The sequence below is a fragment of the Vanellus vanellus genome (assembly GCF_965231255.1).
Source record: "Vanellus vanellus genome assembly, chromosome: 13".
Classification (NCBI taxonomy): domain Eukaryota; kingdom Metazoa; phylum Chordata; class Aves; order Charadriiformes; family Charadriidae; genus Vanellus; species Vanellus vanellus.
The window spans coordinates 2,595,591-2,612,863 of NC_138918.1; the positions used below are offsets into that span (position 1 = coordinate 2,595,591).

Consider the following 17,273-nt stretch of genomic DNA (forward strand, 5'->3'; position numbering starts at 1 on the left):
CAGATGTATGAGTCTCGTATTCTGTCCGTAACACTTTATGGGTCTGTGTAATATTACTGTCCGTGTTGAGTTGCTAATCAACTTCAGCACAGAATAACATTTTTCCTGTATTTATATCTTTATGTACACTGTCACTGGAATTAAATGTTTTTACTGAAAATTAAAAGTTTCATTTTAATAAAATATTTTAGGTTGACTTAAATGTTGAATTGTAAGGTATAATAAACATTCTGGATGTGTAAATTTTAAAAGTTTTTTCTTGGTAGTGTTCAATTAAAATTCTTAAGTTTCCTGTCCATATACCAAATTGGTAGTGTGGTAGATCATTATTTTACTACAATAACATTTTGGATAAGGGGCTGTAAGAAGAAAGTAGACATTGATGATTTCTTTTCTTACAGCTCAGAAACTATTGCAAGATGCTGGTATATACTGCTTTCTGGATCTGTGCTCATGAAGGATTCCATGTTTTTACCACCTTGCAGGTATGTAAAGTTGTTGTTGTTATTATTTAAGGTAAGACAAGATCTCTTTTTTTTAATAAATGCTTTCTTACACATTGATGTTACTGTAAACTTTTCACATTTTTAAAATCACTTTTTCATTATTTTGTTTTCTAAAGTTTGGTAGTGGAAGAAATGTTCTGCTAATTTAATTTTAAATTCCCTTTCACTTTTCCTGCGTGTTGAAATTTCTGACTGAAATATGGCACTTTGGTTTTTAAATCTCATTTGGCTTTTTAAGTTTATAAGAGAATTTGTAGTTAGTTTGTTAACTTGGGGACTCTTTGAATAATTCCTGTTGTGTAACCGCTTCGTATAGAATCCCCTGTCTCAAAACATATGACTGTATATCATACAGCTTCTACCATTTGGTTGGAGGCTGTATGTAATGGCATATATGATTTTTAGGCAAAGCAGGAGCGTAGAGGCCAGCAGCATTGGTTACAGAGAGCAGATGACAGGAGTCTGACTGCATCTCATAGCTGAAGCACATAAAATCCGAGTGATGTAGAAGGTTGTGCAGAGAGGTCCAGCTCAAGTGAAATACTATGCTCCAGTGAAAGCTTGTCACTCGGATTTTATTTCACGGTATCTTGAAGCTGCGTGTTACTTGTATTCAAGCTGCGCTTCTAGGCTAGGCAGGAGTGGTTTTAAAAAAACAAAACAAACAAACAAACAAAAAAACCCAACCAAATTTAGATTTACCTTTGGACCCACTTTGAATAGTTTTTGAGATGAACAAAAGCCCAGCTGCCTCATCAAATGAAATACAGGCTTTTCCCCTGCGTGGGGGTTCCGTGATGGACTCAGTCTCCCATGGGCAGCGGGGCGCTGGCTCCCTCCTGCAGCGACCGCTGCCTTGGTGCTCGCCAGCGTGGTCTCTGCTCCTGTCACTGCTGGCTGGAGCAGGGCTGCTCCCCTTCTAGCCGTAACAGTGCAATGAGGTTAACCAAGAGTGGATACCAACTTAACATGAATGTCTTCCCTGTCTTCATAAATGCACCTATACTGAGGTGTCTATGAAATTCAGATTAATCGGTAGGGCTCTATTCGGCATGAGGTGACTATGAGTTGATAGACTTAAAAATGTCAACTCCAGCACAAATGCATTTCCATATACTTGAATTTCATGGTAAGTACTAATAAGAACATGTAGGACTGAATTTTTCAACTCTGTTCTTGGTTAGCCATAGGCTGGATGTTAAACTCTTAATTCTCCTTGAGTGGTTGAAGTTCAACAGTGCCAGAAGTGACAACATGGCAAGTTGATATTTGTATAAAAACAAGATAAAATTATTTTGCTAAATTTGAGGAATAAGTCACAAAACCCCTTTATGATATACTTATTTTTTTTTTTTTTTTAAAAAGGCAAACTGGATCTTTTGTTGCTAGTTCACAAGATTACAGAGAGTTTTATTATGGATAATGAGGAAAAATAGTCACAAGATGGTGAAAGGTTGACAGAGTTGTGTTAGATGAAACTGCTGGCAGGTTACAGTATATGTGGTGTGATTCCTTATGTAGTGAGATCACATGAAAAGGAAGAAAATGCACTCCTCTGCTGGATAGCCAGGTTGTTCCCTGTCTGTCGTCATTGCGGGGGGGGAGGGAAACAAAAAATTCATGTCAGAGGAACTTTGTGGTGGAGTTTTGAAGGAGAAATGCACACATGTACGATTAGATAAACTAAAATTATTGTTAATGATTTAAGGAGTGCAAAAGGATGCTGAAAAACTTTGAACCTTTCTGTTTCCCCTAATGCTTTTGACTCTGGGGCTGCCTGTAAACAACTCCTCCCCCTTGCTTCCTCTGTGGGGCTCTGGGGCCACGGAGATGGGTGGGGAGGGAGAATCACCCCTTGGGCAGGAGAACAGGGGAAGGAAGCACACGGTCTGCTTTCCCTTTCGTTCAGATTAAATACTTGCATTATCCAGCTTCAATTTATAATTTAAAATATAATGCTTTCTTGATTTTTTTTTTTTTTTTTTTTTTTTTTTTTTTTCCCGGTAAGTGCCCTATAACTTTTAAGTTTATCCCACTGTTACTTTCCCTGGTCTGAATACCTCCTATAACATTTTTAGTTGAGGGAGCTGCACGGTCACCAATCATTTACAGATTATTTTCATGTGAAACTGACTTGGATAATTTAGGAGTATCCTTTTATAGTTGTAATTAGCACCATTTTAATTACATTTAAAGTAATATTTAATGTTATGCATTATTCCTTGTCCCCAACCAAGTTCCTGATTGTGAGTCATTCTGAAAGGAGGCTTAAATACATGTCTGTAAGGAAACGCAACGTTGCCTTCATTCTCGTTGCCTCAGGTATTACAGAGCTATTCTATTTGATGAGAAACAAAAATAAGCTATTTCTTTTTTTTTTCCTACTTCTGCTTAAGCTGTAACAGTGGAAATGACCCACAGCATACTATTAGATATAAATCATCTTTGACATACAGTTGTGCATGTGTTTTGTGTTTTTTTTTTTTTTTTTTTTTTTTTTTTTCTTCAGTTTTAGAAAAACTCTTGCTGCAGTTTGGTATTGTTCTGTGCTTTGATTTTTAGAAAATCAAAGCCTGACCACCTTTGGCAATATTATTTACTGTAATTGGAAAAAAAATGTATGAGTTTAAAAGAGGATATGAAGCACTCTTGCCCATGCAAAGAATTCATCTTTGTCTGATGAAGAACTGGGTGCCATACTCTCTATGCTGAAGGAGCATATGATCCTATACCTACCTGTATGATAGTAGTGAAAAAAACTTTATGGAAGAGTATGTTTTTTGGGATACTCATTTATCTGTGCTTTTTTTATTTCTGTAACAGGAAAATGGTGGGCAAATGTAGGGAAGTAAAAGAAAACCACGCTTGAAGTGTTCTGAGATTGCTGAGGGGAATGGAGACACCTTCCAGCCAGCTGGGTTTTGGTAGACTTACTGCTGCCCAAACACCAGCATCAGATAAAGCCTCGTTCTCTGATTTGTTGGATAGGGTATAAATGTGTCAGCACATGAGTGGAGGTGAGCGAGGTTGGAGGTGGGTGTCACCTGCACAGAAGTGATGCAGGAGACTGATGATGGCTTTGAGGTGTCCTGGGGGAAAACGGATGAGGCCACAATAAAATCCTTAATGTGACGAGGGTGATAAGTACCAAGGATGAGAATTTAGACTTTGATCTGGAGACCTCCTAGTGCTTTGAAAAGGTCAAGAGTGGGGTTTGAACAACTGTCATTCTGGAAGAACTGGGTAGACAGAGACATTTTGTAAACCAGATAATATTTAGCAATTGGATTCTAGTTTGAAACTCAATCCTTGTGTATACTTCATAACACCCCCACTCCCCAGTTATCCCTTTGTAATGTTGACATGGTAATTTCAAGTCTATGTTTGTCCTCTGGAGCATTTGACAAACACTTCATATTTAAAGAACTTCAGGGTTCTTTGCCGGGAATACTTGAACAGTTTCTTATAAAATGTGAGAAGCACAATGTCGGTGTTTTTCAGTTAGAGGAAACTGGTTTCCTGAGCAATATGGGGTTTTAAGGCCCTCTTTTCTTGTAAAGTTGTTGGTTTTAATCTGTTTTATTTGGCAGTCATTCTTCAAAATTCAGGATTGTGTTGTTAACTAACTGCCTAGCAACTTTTGTTTAGTAATTATATGAGAAACTGCTGTTAGAATTGAGTGTTAGTGAGATACTTTCATTGTCCGTCAATAAGACTGGAAAGTGATGATGACTTACTGACTGTTTCCTGGTACCTCCTCACAATACTTGTCCTTTTTCTTTCATCTGCCCATTGACTACCTTGACAGATAGGAAGAGACTTAGTAGATAACTGTAAACATAATTTGGTTAAGGTGTTCTTCTTTTGCATTCCTTGTTTGATCCACTAACTACCATTCGGTAGTTTCATAGTCAACAGAGCTTCAGGGAACCCTTAACTCTCTTCTGTAGATCTTTTTCAAAAAGTACTCTGTAGATTCAAACCTGAACAAGACGTAGCCCCATGGAAGCATAAGAAGGTGGGCAGTCACTGCGTTATTGACTTTCTCTAAGCATTCAAATGAGTAATGGTGTAAGATGTGCCTCGTTGTGCTTGAGAAGGGCTTTTTGTTCAACCTGGATGAATTTGTATGCGGGCTGTAATTCAGAAATCGACTTAAAAATCAGAGGAGTAAAACTTGCATCCAGGTACGAAAAATCTAGTCAATATTCTGACACTGATGATCATGATGAGAAAAGCCCTGTAAGATTTTTAAGGGAAGAAGCAGATCAATCAGTAATACTGGGTACCAAGATGGCATAACCTTGATTACCCTCCTGCCTGGAGAATGGATTTGTCAATAGGTTTGGCATAGCAGGAAAAGAATTTGCGTCTAACATGAAAGCGATGGCTGGAACAAAAGAACAGGATTGACGGATTTTGTAGAAGGAAAATCATGTCAGCAAGTTAAAGAGTTTTCGTGTTAACCTTGCTTGTTAATCAAGATAATTCGTGTGAATAGGATATTTGAAGGAGATTACTCACAGCGAGATTAGCCATAGGAAATATATCAAGGGCCTGGAGGAACTTTTGAAGCCAATTATGTGGATGACAGCCTCCTGCAGCTGTGAGAATTGAACCTCGAAGGGAAAAATACAAAGTCTTGAAACATTCAAGATACAGTCTTATTAAAAACAAACACTTCTCTTTTCTGAGCCCTTCCAAGAAATTCATGAACAGCCCTTCCAAAACCTCACAAGTGGAGAAAATGTGCATCATTGTCCTAGTCAGGTAGTGCGTTTCTAGTCTAAAACCACTTACTTTATCCAAAATGGACTCATGGTCATATTGTGGTATCTTTTCACGAGTAGACACGTCAATGACTCAATAAGCCATTTCTCTTTCTCTTCGTGGGTAAAAGGAGAAGGCGCAAATGCTTGGATTGAGAAAATGGTCATAATGAAAGAGGAACTCCAGTTTTGCATTATGAACAGTGCCTTAGGATGAAATTATTTTAGCTTGTTTTGTATTAAGTTAATATTTGTGAATGGCAACATTTTAATATGTTTTGAAAGTTACTGTGACTGTTAATAGTGTTTTAGTCTATTCTATGTGAAGTACCAGAGGCACAGAAAATTCTGTGCTTTTACTGGCTCGTGAATGTTGGTAAATAAGAATGCAGAATTAAAGACTTGCAATTTGCACAACTTAAATTTCTTGTATTTTGGAAATCTTTAAATTTTGATATATGTAACTTTGTTTTCAAATACATTTATACCTTGAATGTATAATCTAAAACCAGATTGGTTTTACTTCTAAAGCCTGTAGTGCTGTTTTCTGCAGACTCTTGTGAGTTGGTGCCATTTGCGGAAGGAATGAACGAGCGGCTCAGAGCTCCTGCGTTCCCAGCTTCTGCCAGTAAAAGCTGTACTGGCAATTTTCTCCCACTGATCCTCCCTTCCAGATTAAATTTCTTAAATACCGCTTTCTGTTTAGCATGTACCTGCTGTACCCAAGTTCTGTCCTGGTTCTCCCTAGCCTCTGCTATTCCTTGTCTCCCCCCGAGTCTCTGCCATTTGAGTCCCGAAGGCTGTGGTGTGGGATGCTGCTTTGCCTCTGTCGGCGGCTGAGGTCTGGATGCGTGTGTGTGCCAGTCCACTGCTGGCATACAATAAACAGAATTTTTTTACAAACTTGTAGTTGCCAGTAAGGTTCTGATTTGTGATGCTGGCTGAAACAATTGCAATTTACATCTCTTACTGTTTGTGTGACTATAAAAATTGCAGAGATCTTGGGATGATATGCCATCAATGTGCGTTTGCTTTAGACTTCGCAGCTCTTTGCAACTAACTAACTAACAACATGTAGACTATTTTTCTGCTTTCAAGAAGACAGCTTTAGGCTTACAGCCCTGTGCTTATCAAGACCAGATAGATTTTATACTCGCTGTTGGATGAGAAGCGGTGGTTATTCAGTGCATCTGTGGCTGTAGATGAGGTGCCGTGTTCCCTGGGTATTTCTGTAAGTGGCGGCTGGAACTTGTAGCATTGCCTGACAGCCAGGGAGTAAACTAACACTGTAATACAGCTTGGGAATGCGACCAATAAATGTATTTTGTAAAACTAATTAATTCAGATATAGTTGTTCGTATTGAAATTCTTCTGGCAGTGTTAGTGCTGCGATGAAAATACTCGGAGGAAGAAGGGAACGTGGCTGAGAAGAGGCAACGCAGCAGTGAGCGTGTGTCCTCGTCTCCCAAAGCGCGGTTCCTCATACTGGAGGGTGGGTGAGGGCTGGGAAAGTGTCGCAAACTAAGAACACGTGGAGCATGTTTTTTGACATGGATCAATCTTCTAAGAAAGCCAAAAGAATACAAAATAAAGACGGAGTGTATTTAGACTTGTCAAAGCTAAATGATTAAGTAATCCTGTCCACAGTCCCCCTTCTGCCCCAGTAATTTCCAGTTGTTGGGTTCGTAGTATCTCGCAACAGCTGCCCTGCAGAGGCTTTACAGAGTGCAAGGGATGCTGGTCGCACCACAGAAATAGTTTTTTATTGGCTAAACTAAAATAAAGTCCAAGGGATGTGAAATTGGAAGCATAGGGTAATGTGCGGTTTGTTTATATCTAAAATATAATTTTATTAAGACTGTGTAGTCGCATGGCCTGGAATAGCTGCCTGGCTTCACAGAAAGGGGTTGGTAAGATACCGGCTGCCTCAAACCATCATCGTGTTCAGCGTGTAAAGTAATTAGTATAGACTTCTTGAGCTTGCAACCTGCAAATCGTGTAGCGCGTTATGCAGCCTCCAAAATCATTCCCAATTAAAACTTTCAGCAAGCTTAAGAGATAAACCTGCTAAACGTTGTTGTTATTGAGAGCTAATGCAAAAATGGTTTTTGATGACTGAGCATTAATTGAAATTGGTAATTTGCATTCAGCTATGCATCTTGTGGTTTCAGGTTTCCTTTAAACCATTTTCTGATGGAGTTAAGTGTTCTAATATTTGTATAATTAAGTTACTTTGAAATGCTCAAGACTTGCACAGCAAACAGTATCTTGAAAACCCCACCACCTGCATTTGCTGAAACTTTTGGTCTGCACTTATGTAACTGTGCCCATCTCCTTACTCTCTTCCGCAACTAGAGTGCGTTTGGGGCCGCTCGGCAGTTCGCAGTGCGATGGGAAATGCCGCAAACTGCTGCCGGGGCTCCTGTTGGACCATGCGGAAGGGGAGCCCGGGGACTCCCCAGCAGCCCGGTTTTTCAGATGATGGTCGATCCGAGAAAAATCTAGAGAAATTAAGACCTCCATGCCGGTGCCCAGAAGAACAAATTATCCCCGTGAGGGTTTCGGTGTCGATTACACTCATCTGCCACGGCTGCAATGGAAGAAGGGCAGATTCTGCTGTCTCTTGCCGCAGCCAGCACGGCTGTGCTACTGCCCGTCGTGCGGCTGGGCAGCTTTCCCCCTGTTTTTTACTTCCCAGCCAATGACAAGGAATTTAAGTGTAAAATTGCACTTTTAGATCAGGATTTAATAGTACTAATGGCTGTTCCAACCTGTTCATAATACTCTTGTATAGTGCATTCAGTGGTAGCTGAATGGATTTTAAGGTTGGAGCTGCGCAGCAGCTGCGGTGCAGAAGATGCCCTGGCTGTTTGCTGTGTTCTGCACAAGTGGCACTCTGAGGAGAAGAAAAAGGAAATGCTTTTCAAACGAAGGGTAAGCCTTGACTTGTGGAAAAAACCCCAAACCATTTTCATCTGTTAAAAAAAACCCCAAACAAATGCCATGTCCATTTCTTATGCAGCCCGTCTCCTCCGGGCCAAGCTGTGCACTTGCATGCAAAATGTGTCTCCGCTGGAGAAACCTGGCCAGGTTACTGAGCGCGAGGGGCCACAGGGTTCTCTTTGTAGTGGCAAAAAGTACAATTTGTCTTCGTCTCTATGTTCCTAAAAGCAGCCTGACAGGCAGTTTGAGAGACAAGTATATTCATAAGAACAGAATATCTGCAAAAATTGCAGATGCTTTGTTACACTGACAAACTGGTACGTGAGTGTCCTAGCCCAGCCCTACGTGTACTGAGCATGGCTGTAGATGGCTGTATAGACAATCACAGGTAACTCTGGGCGTTATTGATACCAACTTACGCAGCCAGGTTAATTTGATGATTTTATAGTTCCTGGAAAATACAGAACAAATCTCAAAGTGCCTTATGCCTCATCATTTTCTGGCTTTGATATGTGAATTATCTGAAAATACTGTTTCAGGACATAGTAGAATATTGTGAATTTGAAGATGCCTGCTAATTAGCGTTCAAACAAATAATAAGGCATTCAGGCTCAGTCTCCATCTGTTTGTAGGCTGAAAGCTCTTCAGGACAGGCTGTGTTTTTTACCTTTAAAGTATGTACTGTATTTTGAGTAAATAATGAGAAGCCGTCAGTAATGAATAACTTCAGCATGTTGAAAACAAGAAATTCTCAAGTTAATTGTGATTGCCATTCCTGAAATTTGTCAATCTTGAAATTCCAGATGTATTTCAGCACCAAATATTCAGGTGGCTTAACAGCTGGATATTAAGTGTTTTTAAACATTTGTGTTTAGAAAGCTGTAAGTGTTTGTATACATCCTGTTTAAAGAGCTACTTTATTATGTTCAAAAAAAGTTATGTTGGAGGCTTTTCAAAGTAGTTTGCTTTGTAAAAGTAAGGTTTGTTATAACAGGTCCAGTACCTTAAAGAAGTTTTAACGCCTTGCAGTATTTTGGGGAGTGGGTATGAGTTTGAAAACTGGAGTATTGTTAAATACCAAAGGCAGCAAATCATGCAGCGGAGAAGGGACAGATGAACGGAGTGAAACAGCTGATCCCGAGAACCGTGTCATTTCCAGCTCTGAGCTTTCACATTTCGGTAGCTCCAGTCTGATCCTGTGGCCTGAACGCCCGTTAGTGGTTGGTATAGGATATCATGCCAGTTTAACTTACATTCCTTTCTCACATGATGCAATTGCTTAAGCATTTTTAATTATGAATAGCAGTGAATCAGGAGGAAAAAGAGGTTTGTTGCAAACGAGGCATCCATAAATCAAGGGTAAACAAAGCTGCCTTTGGTATGTGGAAGACGTTTTTTTCCCGTGACAGTGTTGCAAGCCAGTGAGCGAGTGTCTGAAAATTAATGATGCAGATGTAATAGATGAATATCAAGTGACAGGAGCGTACAATAAAATTATAAATAAAAAAAGCGTAATGTAGTTTATAGTACTGACTTTTCTGGGCTTCCAACAGTGGGAAGCTATAGAAGAATTATGTTAAATTCAAGACCCTGTTAAAATATGTGTGATAAAATACACAGATGAAGCAAAATTTTAATTGTTGGATCATTTAAAACTTTAATGGTTATACCTTTGGTAGTATGTCCTTTAACATAGATTTTTACTGCATTGTAAGTAGAGTTTAAGTTATATTAGTTTTGTGTTTTCTCGCACTTCCAGTATTTGTATTAGTTTAAATTCTCAGTTGGTTTATTTTTTCCATCCTCTACTTGAAAGCACTAAAGCGCATGTAACATGCCGTACCTTAATGAGGCTGTCACACTTTCCTTCCATATCTCGCTGCATATGACATCAAGGGGATGTAATGTTTAGGAATGCGTTTAGGTTGGCGAGGTTGCTGCGGTGGTTTGTAAGCAGAGGTGCTGGTGGCCAGCTGAAATGGGCTTGGACCTCCCCTGGGAGCACATCGGGCCCCGTGAAGCGACCGCCATGGTGGTGGTCTTGTAGGAACATGGTGGTCTGAAGCCCTGAGCTGGGTAACCAGTGCTGACAGGTGAAGGAATGATGGGTCTTGCAAGCAATGCCACGCGTTCTTGGCTTTGCAAGGGGTGGATTAGTCCCAAAAGAAAAGGTAGCCCTGTCTTGTCCAGAATTATGTGTACAACTTCTCTGAGCTCTCTTCTTTGAGAAAGGAGCATATTTTGGGTTTGGGCAGGTGTTGAACATCTGACTTTAAAGACTTATCTGAATAGTTTGTTGTCACAGAAATATTCCTTCTCCTTTGGAAGAATGCTCCGCATGGAAGCTTCCTCTTGTCTTTCCAAACAGGATTTTGTCTCTTCCTTTTCTAAAGCTTTGTTCAACTTAACCTTTTCCATTTCTAAACGTCCTCCTATGTTTTAATACTGAAATCAATTAATCTCTTCAGCGTTTCCATACCTTTGTAAGTACTGTACTGTTAATTTTTCTAATGTAAATGTTTATTAACCAGAAGATGGCAAGTTTAATACTAGACATGACTAGGTAACTCCTAAACCTAATTATGCTGTTCTTTTACTCTCATTGTGCTTGTTGTTAATAAATGCTTGAAATGATTTCTTAAAAAAAAAAATAAAATTGAGTAACTGCTGATTATCTACAATTCCCATAAAGACTTTAACCATCACTTGAAAGCAGATTTAGGTGACCCTGGGACTGTTAGACTGCTGCTTGCTCCTCCCCGTGCCTCCTCTCTGTCTCTCTCTCTCTCTCTCTTTCCCTTGGCTGCGCACACACTCTGCTTCTGGCTGGTTTTAATTTTTCCTGATGTATTCGCCTGAACTAGTTAAGATTCTAATTCTGTGACAATAAACCAATAAAGCAAATATTTGAACTTTAATGTTGATTAATAGTTTTTAATTAAAAAAAAATAATTGTGACAAATGTCCTACATCACCACCTTGTGTCAGTTAGACAAACACGTGCACATCTTTGCTTCCGTATTTGCTAATGATATTTTCCTGTTGCCTGTCATTAATGCCAGTGGATGTTACTACTGAAGAGTCTTCCCTGGTGAATGGTTTCAGGGCTGAGTTTCTGTTTATTCAAAACATTTCATTGTGTAATTTTACAAGACAATTAGGAATGAACATCATTCTGAAGCCTTGATCAAAACTGGCGGGTTAGAGAAAAATACGGATGTCAGCAAACCTCTTAAATGGTAGAGAAGCTACACATTTGTATTCTAGAGAAAAATATGGAATAAGTAATTAAGAAAGTTAAAATCCATGTTTCTAAAACACATTGGGTATGTTAATTAAGAAGAATGCTAAAAATTGTTATTTTTAAAACATGGTGGTGGTTATGGCTGGGGAAAAAACATATGACGCCTCCTCTTTTTGAAGGAGCTCTGTTGCAGTATAATCAATAAAACATCCCATGATGCGCACCAGGAAATAATTAAACTTGACCTATTGACTTGTAAATATGAGTAGTTAATTCTTTAGGATTAGAAGGGTGGGTTTTGTCTTTGGAACATAATCCTTTTCTGAGTGTTCGGTTGTTGTAAAGTGCTTGATGGACCAGAAATGATAGTGCCAAGAGCTTGACCTTTGTTACAAGCGGTGTTCTTCCTAGCGTTACTGTTTACTGCCATTACTTAATTAGCAAATGTGGCAGCATAAGGAGAGGGGAGCTTGACAGTAGCTGAATTTCATGGATATGTTTACATAAAACAAAACAACCTTCAGTAGTTTGATAAATTGTTGTTACACAATAAAAATACTGTCCTTGAACAACCTGCAGCAGAAAATTGTAGCTTTTTCCAAACTTCTGGGGATAAAGCAATAGTAGGGATCTATGTTGTGATAAAACTGATAACGTTTATTCCTGTTTTAAAAAGCTGCAAAACCTGAGTTTTCCAGTTGCATGTAAGTGCCTTACAATTTTGTTTGGAAAAAAATAAATCTATTGTCCTCAATTTCCTATCCTATGGAATAGAAGTAGAACTGTTTAACTCTTGCAATTGCAAGAAACTTGGTTTTGCTTTTGGTTTGTGAAGAAAACATGGAATTTCAGTTCACCTCAAAGTTAGAGCTTACATGAAAAATGACATTTCTGTATTTTCTGAACTAAATTGACTTTGTTGTAATAGTCAGAGTAGTTTGGCCCTTCTTTTTGCTGTATTGCAAATGCACAAGACTGTCATGCCTGGATCACATGCTGCGTGGAAAAAGCCATGAAAATTTTAGTTATGAGTTGCTTACTATAGATGTGTGAAAACGCCAGTTTTCCGTGTGAAACTTGTGCTTCTCTGGCCTGCTATAGCATGGGGTGAGAAAATTTCAGTTGTCGTTTATGACTCCATGGCAAACATGTAATTTAAAGATTTTTATTTTTTTTTCCCCTCCCCAGTAGATCAGTAGCAAAATCAAAACTTAACAGTTCAAACTGCTGTGGTCCTGATAATTGTAGTACTTTATCCTAACCAGGTTAGACTGATAATTGCTTTTCTAGAATGTTCTGAAGCTTCCCTTGAATAACTTCCCAGTTTAATTACTTAAGTTCCTTTCCTGAACATGCAGATACAAAAACTTTTGTAGGCTATGCTCCCCTAATAGGTAGTTTGTAAGCACAAGTCAGTTAAATGTTTTCTACAAAGTGGTCGTGTTTCAGTGGATATCTCCTGTAGAGATGACCGCGTATGTAACTCAAATGTTTTGTGTGGCTGAAGTTTCAGATGTACTTTCCAAACGTAACCTTCGTGCAAACAGATGGAGCTGACCCACTTTTTTAGGATTTGTCTCCACACTTGTCTCAGCCTCCTTTTAATTCACACATTAATCTCTGCTTTGAGTTAACGGATTCTTCAGTTATTTCACCTGCTGATATGTGTTGAAACGTGATCGCTGTTGACAGTCTGGGTTTGCAACACGGCAGCTACAACTGCTGAACTGCTAATCCAGCCATGATGCTGTTAATCGCGTAATTTTTTTTCTTATTTGACATCTGTACGGGATAGCTTTCACTTGGGCTCGGCGGAGTGGGGTAGGTCGGGCATACCTGACTCCAGCTAACAGGTCTGTAGTGAAGACAAACTTACTCAATACGTGAAGCAGATATTTTCAATTCCAGGTGCTACTACAGTCACAAATTAAGTGATTTAAGAGGTTGTTGGTCTGTAACACATCCCACGCACCCCCCAGCACTATCTAGCTCGACTTCTTTTGCAGCCCCCTCGGACCTGCTTGCATGGTACCTTCTCCAGAGCTGCTCCCCATAGAGTCACCTCTCTGCTTTGGTCTCCTGAAGGTCGCTGCCCTTGAGAGTCCATCAGCTGAAGCACATCAGATTGCTGTTAGCCGCTTTCCTTAGTCGCTCTGTTACACTGCCCATTGCATTGCGTTGCGTTTGGGTTTTGTTGTATTCCTGAAACAGAACCTGTCGCAATGATGTGCTCCTTGTGATGGTACAAGAAGCAACGTAAAGCCGGCGGTCACGAGTTGGGCTCAGTTTTGGAGAAGATGTTCTCTGTCCTCCTGTTCGCTGGGAGGATGAAGGGGTGACAAGGGGCTGAGGGAAATCTCATTAGAAATGCTGTGTGCAAAGAAGTGCTACTGAGTTTTTGGAATTTATGTATATTTGTTTTTACAAAGCCTGTTTAATGCTTAATTAACATTTACTAGTGTTTTCTTGTCAACATGAAATGCATTGTGAGTGGTTTTGAGTGTCTGCAAGTAATAATGATTTTACAAAAGAACGTTCTTTATCTTTAGGCTTTACATAGCAGAGTATGATGAGAGGTGCTGAGTAAATTAAAAAAACTACGACAATGGTACTATCTGGTTAAATTTTTTCACGCAGTATTTTTCATCAATTTTTCTTTGTCCTTTTTTTGGTTTAAAGGATATTGTAACATGCACTATTTCCAATTTATGTTTATTACTGAAAAAGTAAAATAGGCTATTCATTTCATTCTTTTTCATTTGCTTTTCTTTTTTCCATCCCGCTCTAGTTTTGGCAAGCAGTCTGGAGGAAAACGAGGATGCGAATGTATCATATTGGAGCCTTCAGAAATGATTGTGGTAAGACAGATTTTTCAAATGTATTTAAATCTATTGCTGGTTTCAGCAAATTCTTTCTGTTTTATAGCAGAAAGCTTATTGTAAAGTATTCTATAAAATTGCTGCAAAATTGCCTTGATTTCAATTATACCTATGGCTGCTATCGTAACAGCAATAGCTATGTAAATTTAATCTAGATGGGTAAATGATGATGATGATTAGGTCATTCTTTCTTTCTAAAATTATGCTTACTTGAGTTTCAAAAGCCTACCAGTTATGGCTGAGTTGAGCGTTCCTGAGTCAGGCAAGGATAGTCTGTTATCTCGAATATTTTATTTAGACACACCCCCCCCCCCCCCCTTCACCACTTTCATTGCTTGTCACGGCCATGCCAGCCGGGCTGGCTCTGGGAGGAAGGGCCCCGTGGCTCTGAGCTTTCGCAGGTCCACACCGTGTGAAGGCTTTTAGGGAAGAGGAGAAGGAACGTAAGAGCGCTTTGCCAAGTTTGAAGGGTAAGGTTTTCTGCTGAGTTGTCATCAGCCTTTTCCATCTCCCCTTTCCTTTGGGTTCTTCAGAATGCTTACTGGTATTGCCAAGTTCACGTGCACGTATAGATTCCCAGGTTGATGCACACACAGTGTCGGCAGCTGGAATATTAGGATTGTTTTTCCATAGTGCAGACCGACGTTGTACCCTTGTAGTGTGGCTGGGCACTCAGGAACATCTCTTTCAACTTTGGTCTTACGAGATGCTGCTGGAACGAAATGTCTTGTTCTGAGAAGCCGAGTGCCTGTTAAGCAGGCTTAGATTTCCAAACTGTGATTGACTTACCTTCCTTATGTCCAGACATGGTAACATTAAAACTAATATTTGATGATGTCTCTTACTCACTGAGTGTATGAATATTCATCTTCTATGAGAAATTTGGTTGTCGCAGTACATGACCATGGAGATGTCCTGCCCCGAGTGCGCTTGCTGTCCTTTGTGCCATTCATCCTGTGCAGTGTCACTCTGATTCTGCCCATGGGCTTTGATAGTATCAGTAATATGCTCTTTGCTGCAGCACGTGTTTTTAAGCTACATTCTGCCATGTCATGAAGTAAGTGCAGGTAAGAGTGCAAGAAGCCTGTCTCAGTCCTCTGGAGTGAAATAGTTCATTTGTGTATTCCCAATTATCCAGTCTGTCCTCAAAGCTGGAGTTTTGGGGAGAGAGATTTATGCCTTGAGGAATGCCACAGGGCTGCTTGGATGACGGTATGTGCAGCCACGTCACACGGATGCCCCTTATCTGCTCACTTATCTGATCATATATAGACCTTTTCATAGAATCATAGAATTGTCTAGGTTGGAAGAGACCCTTGGGATCATCGAGTCCAACCATCCACCCCACTCTACAAAGTTCTCCCCTACACCGTATCCCCCAACACCACATCTAAACGTCTCTTAAACACATCCAGGGATGGTGACCCAACCACCTCCCTGGGCAGTCTATTCCAATGCCCCACCACTCTTTCTGTGAAAAATTCTTTCCTAATGTTCAGTCTAAATCTGCCCTGTTGGAGCTTGAAGCCATTCCCTCTTGTTCTGTCATTAATTACCCGTGAGAAGAGACTGGCACCAACCTCTCTACAGCGTCCTTTCACATAGTTGTAGAGAGCGATGAGGTCTCCCCTCAGCCTCCTCCTCCTCAAACTAAACAGTCCCAGCTCCTTCAACCGCTCTTCATAGGATCTGTCTGTGAGGCCCTTCACCAGCTTCGCTGCCCTCCTCTGCACTCGCTCCAGCACCTCCATATCTCTCTTGTACTGAGCTGCCCAAAACTGGACACAATACTCGAGGTGTGGCCTCTGTGATCATTTTGTACCTCTGTGATCATTCAAGTTGATGGAACAGAGAGAGGAATTTGGTCTGTTTGGACCAATTTCGTTAACAAAGCAGTTGCACAACTCTTAGCTTCTGGGACTGGTGCTGCGGACGTTGCCAGACCTGCTGTGCTGCTTCCTAGGAAAGCCTGCTGGAGGTGACGCAGCCGCCGTTGGCAGCGGGAGCAGTCTGGAGCGCGCAGGGGAAGCGTGTGGCTTTCCGTACAGGGTGGGTGGGTAACTCCCCCACTGCAAGCATAGCTGCGAGTTTACATGAAATATATTCCACGGGCAGAATATGCGATAATATGAAATTCTTGGGCAATACAACATCCTTATCTGGTCTTATCACCATTGTTGTAAAAAAAAAAAAAAAAAAAAAATAGAAGAAGATGCAAACAAAAGAGTAGCTTCTGTGTAGTGTGTGCTACCAGAGAGAAAATGACTTTATTAAAATGTTTTATGAAGACACTAGAGTTTTATGTGTGCGTAGCTTGAGTAGCTAAAGCTGTGATGAGTGTTTTTCAGAGGAGCACCCTGCCACAGTCTTTGGAGAAGTCAGCGTTGGCTGTGGTGGCAACCTCAAATGCCAACGGTTGTTCCTGCAGACAAATGCACAACCGGGACAACGGCCTCTGTATTTTAAACCTCTTGAACTTTCTGTAATTGTAGCTAAATTCCACTAAGAATATAGAGAACATAGAGATACCTGAAAGTATCTTAAATCCATTTCTGGAACTTCACTATATTTTTTCTGTAGGAAAATCAGAGAACTAAAAGCGCAAAGTTGTTTCTTCATTATTTTTATGTTCATGTTTTACAGGTAAATGTAGCTAAAGGTACTATTAATTGTCACTTTTCTAGGTAGGACCTTGAATGATGTGAGAAAAAAGCATCAGTGTGGTGGCACGCACCTTGCTGATGATCCACACTGACACAAGGTGTTCTTGAGTTTCGTTTTCCTGATTAATTCTTATTAGTTTATCCTAACTTTTATTTTCTCTGTCTTTGTTTTTTGACTTGCAACTTACTAATGAGTTTTAATACATAATGGATATTTATCTTCAAGCAAAAGAATTAGCTACTTTTAATGTAGTTAAAGAACACCATCA

General features: G+C 40.0%; 1 protein-coding gene across 1 annotated transcript in view; it reads left to right on the forward strand.

The window, feature by feature from the left end:
* RAPGEF6 (Rap guanine nucleotide exchange factor 6) overlaps positions 1 to 17,273 on the forward strand; it is a gene marked incomplete at its 3' end in the record, with an annotated part of 102,797 nt that overhangs the window by 28,320 nt on the left and 57,204 nt on the right. Inside the window, exons 4-5 of the mRNA XM_082489812.1 lie at positions 402 to 485; positions 14,251 to 14,320. Coding sequence (XP_082345938.1) covers positions 402 to 485; positions 14,251 to 14,320 — 154 coding nt within the window. The remainder of the gene's footprint in view (positions 1 to 401; positions 486 to 14,250; positions 14,321 to 17,273) is intronic.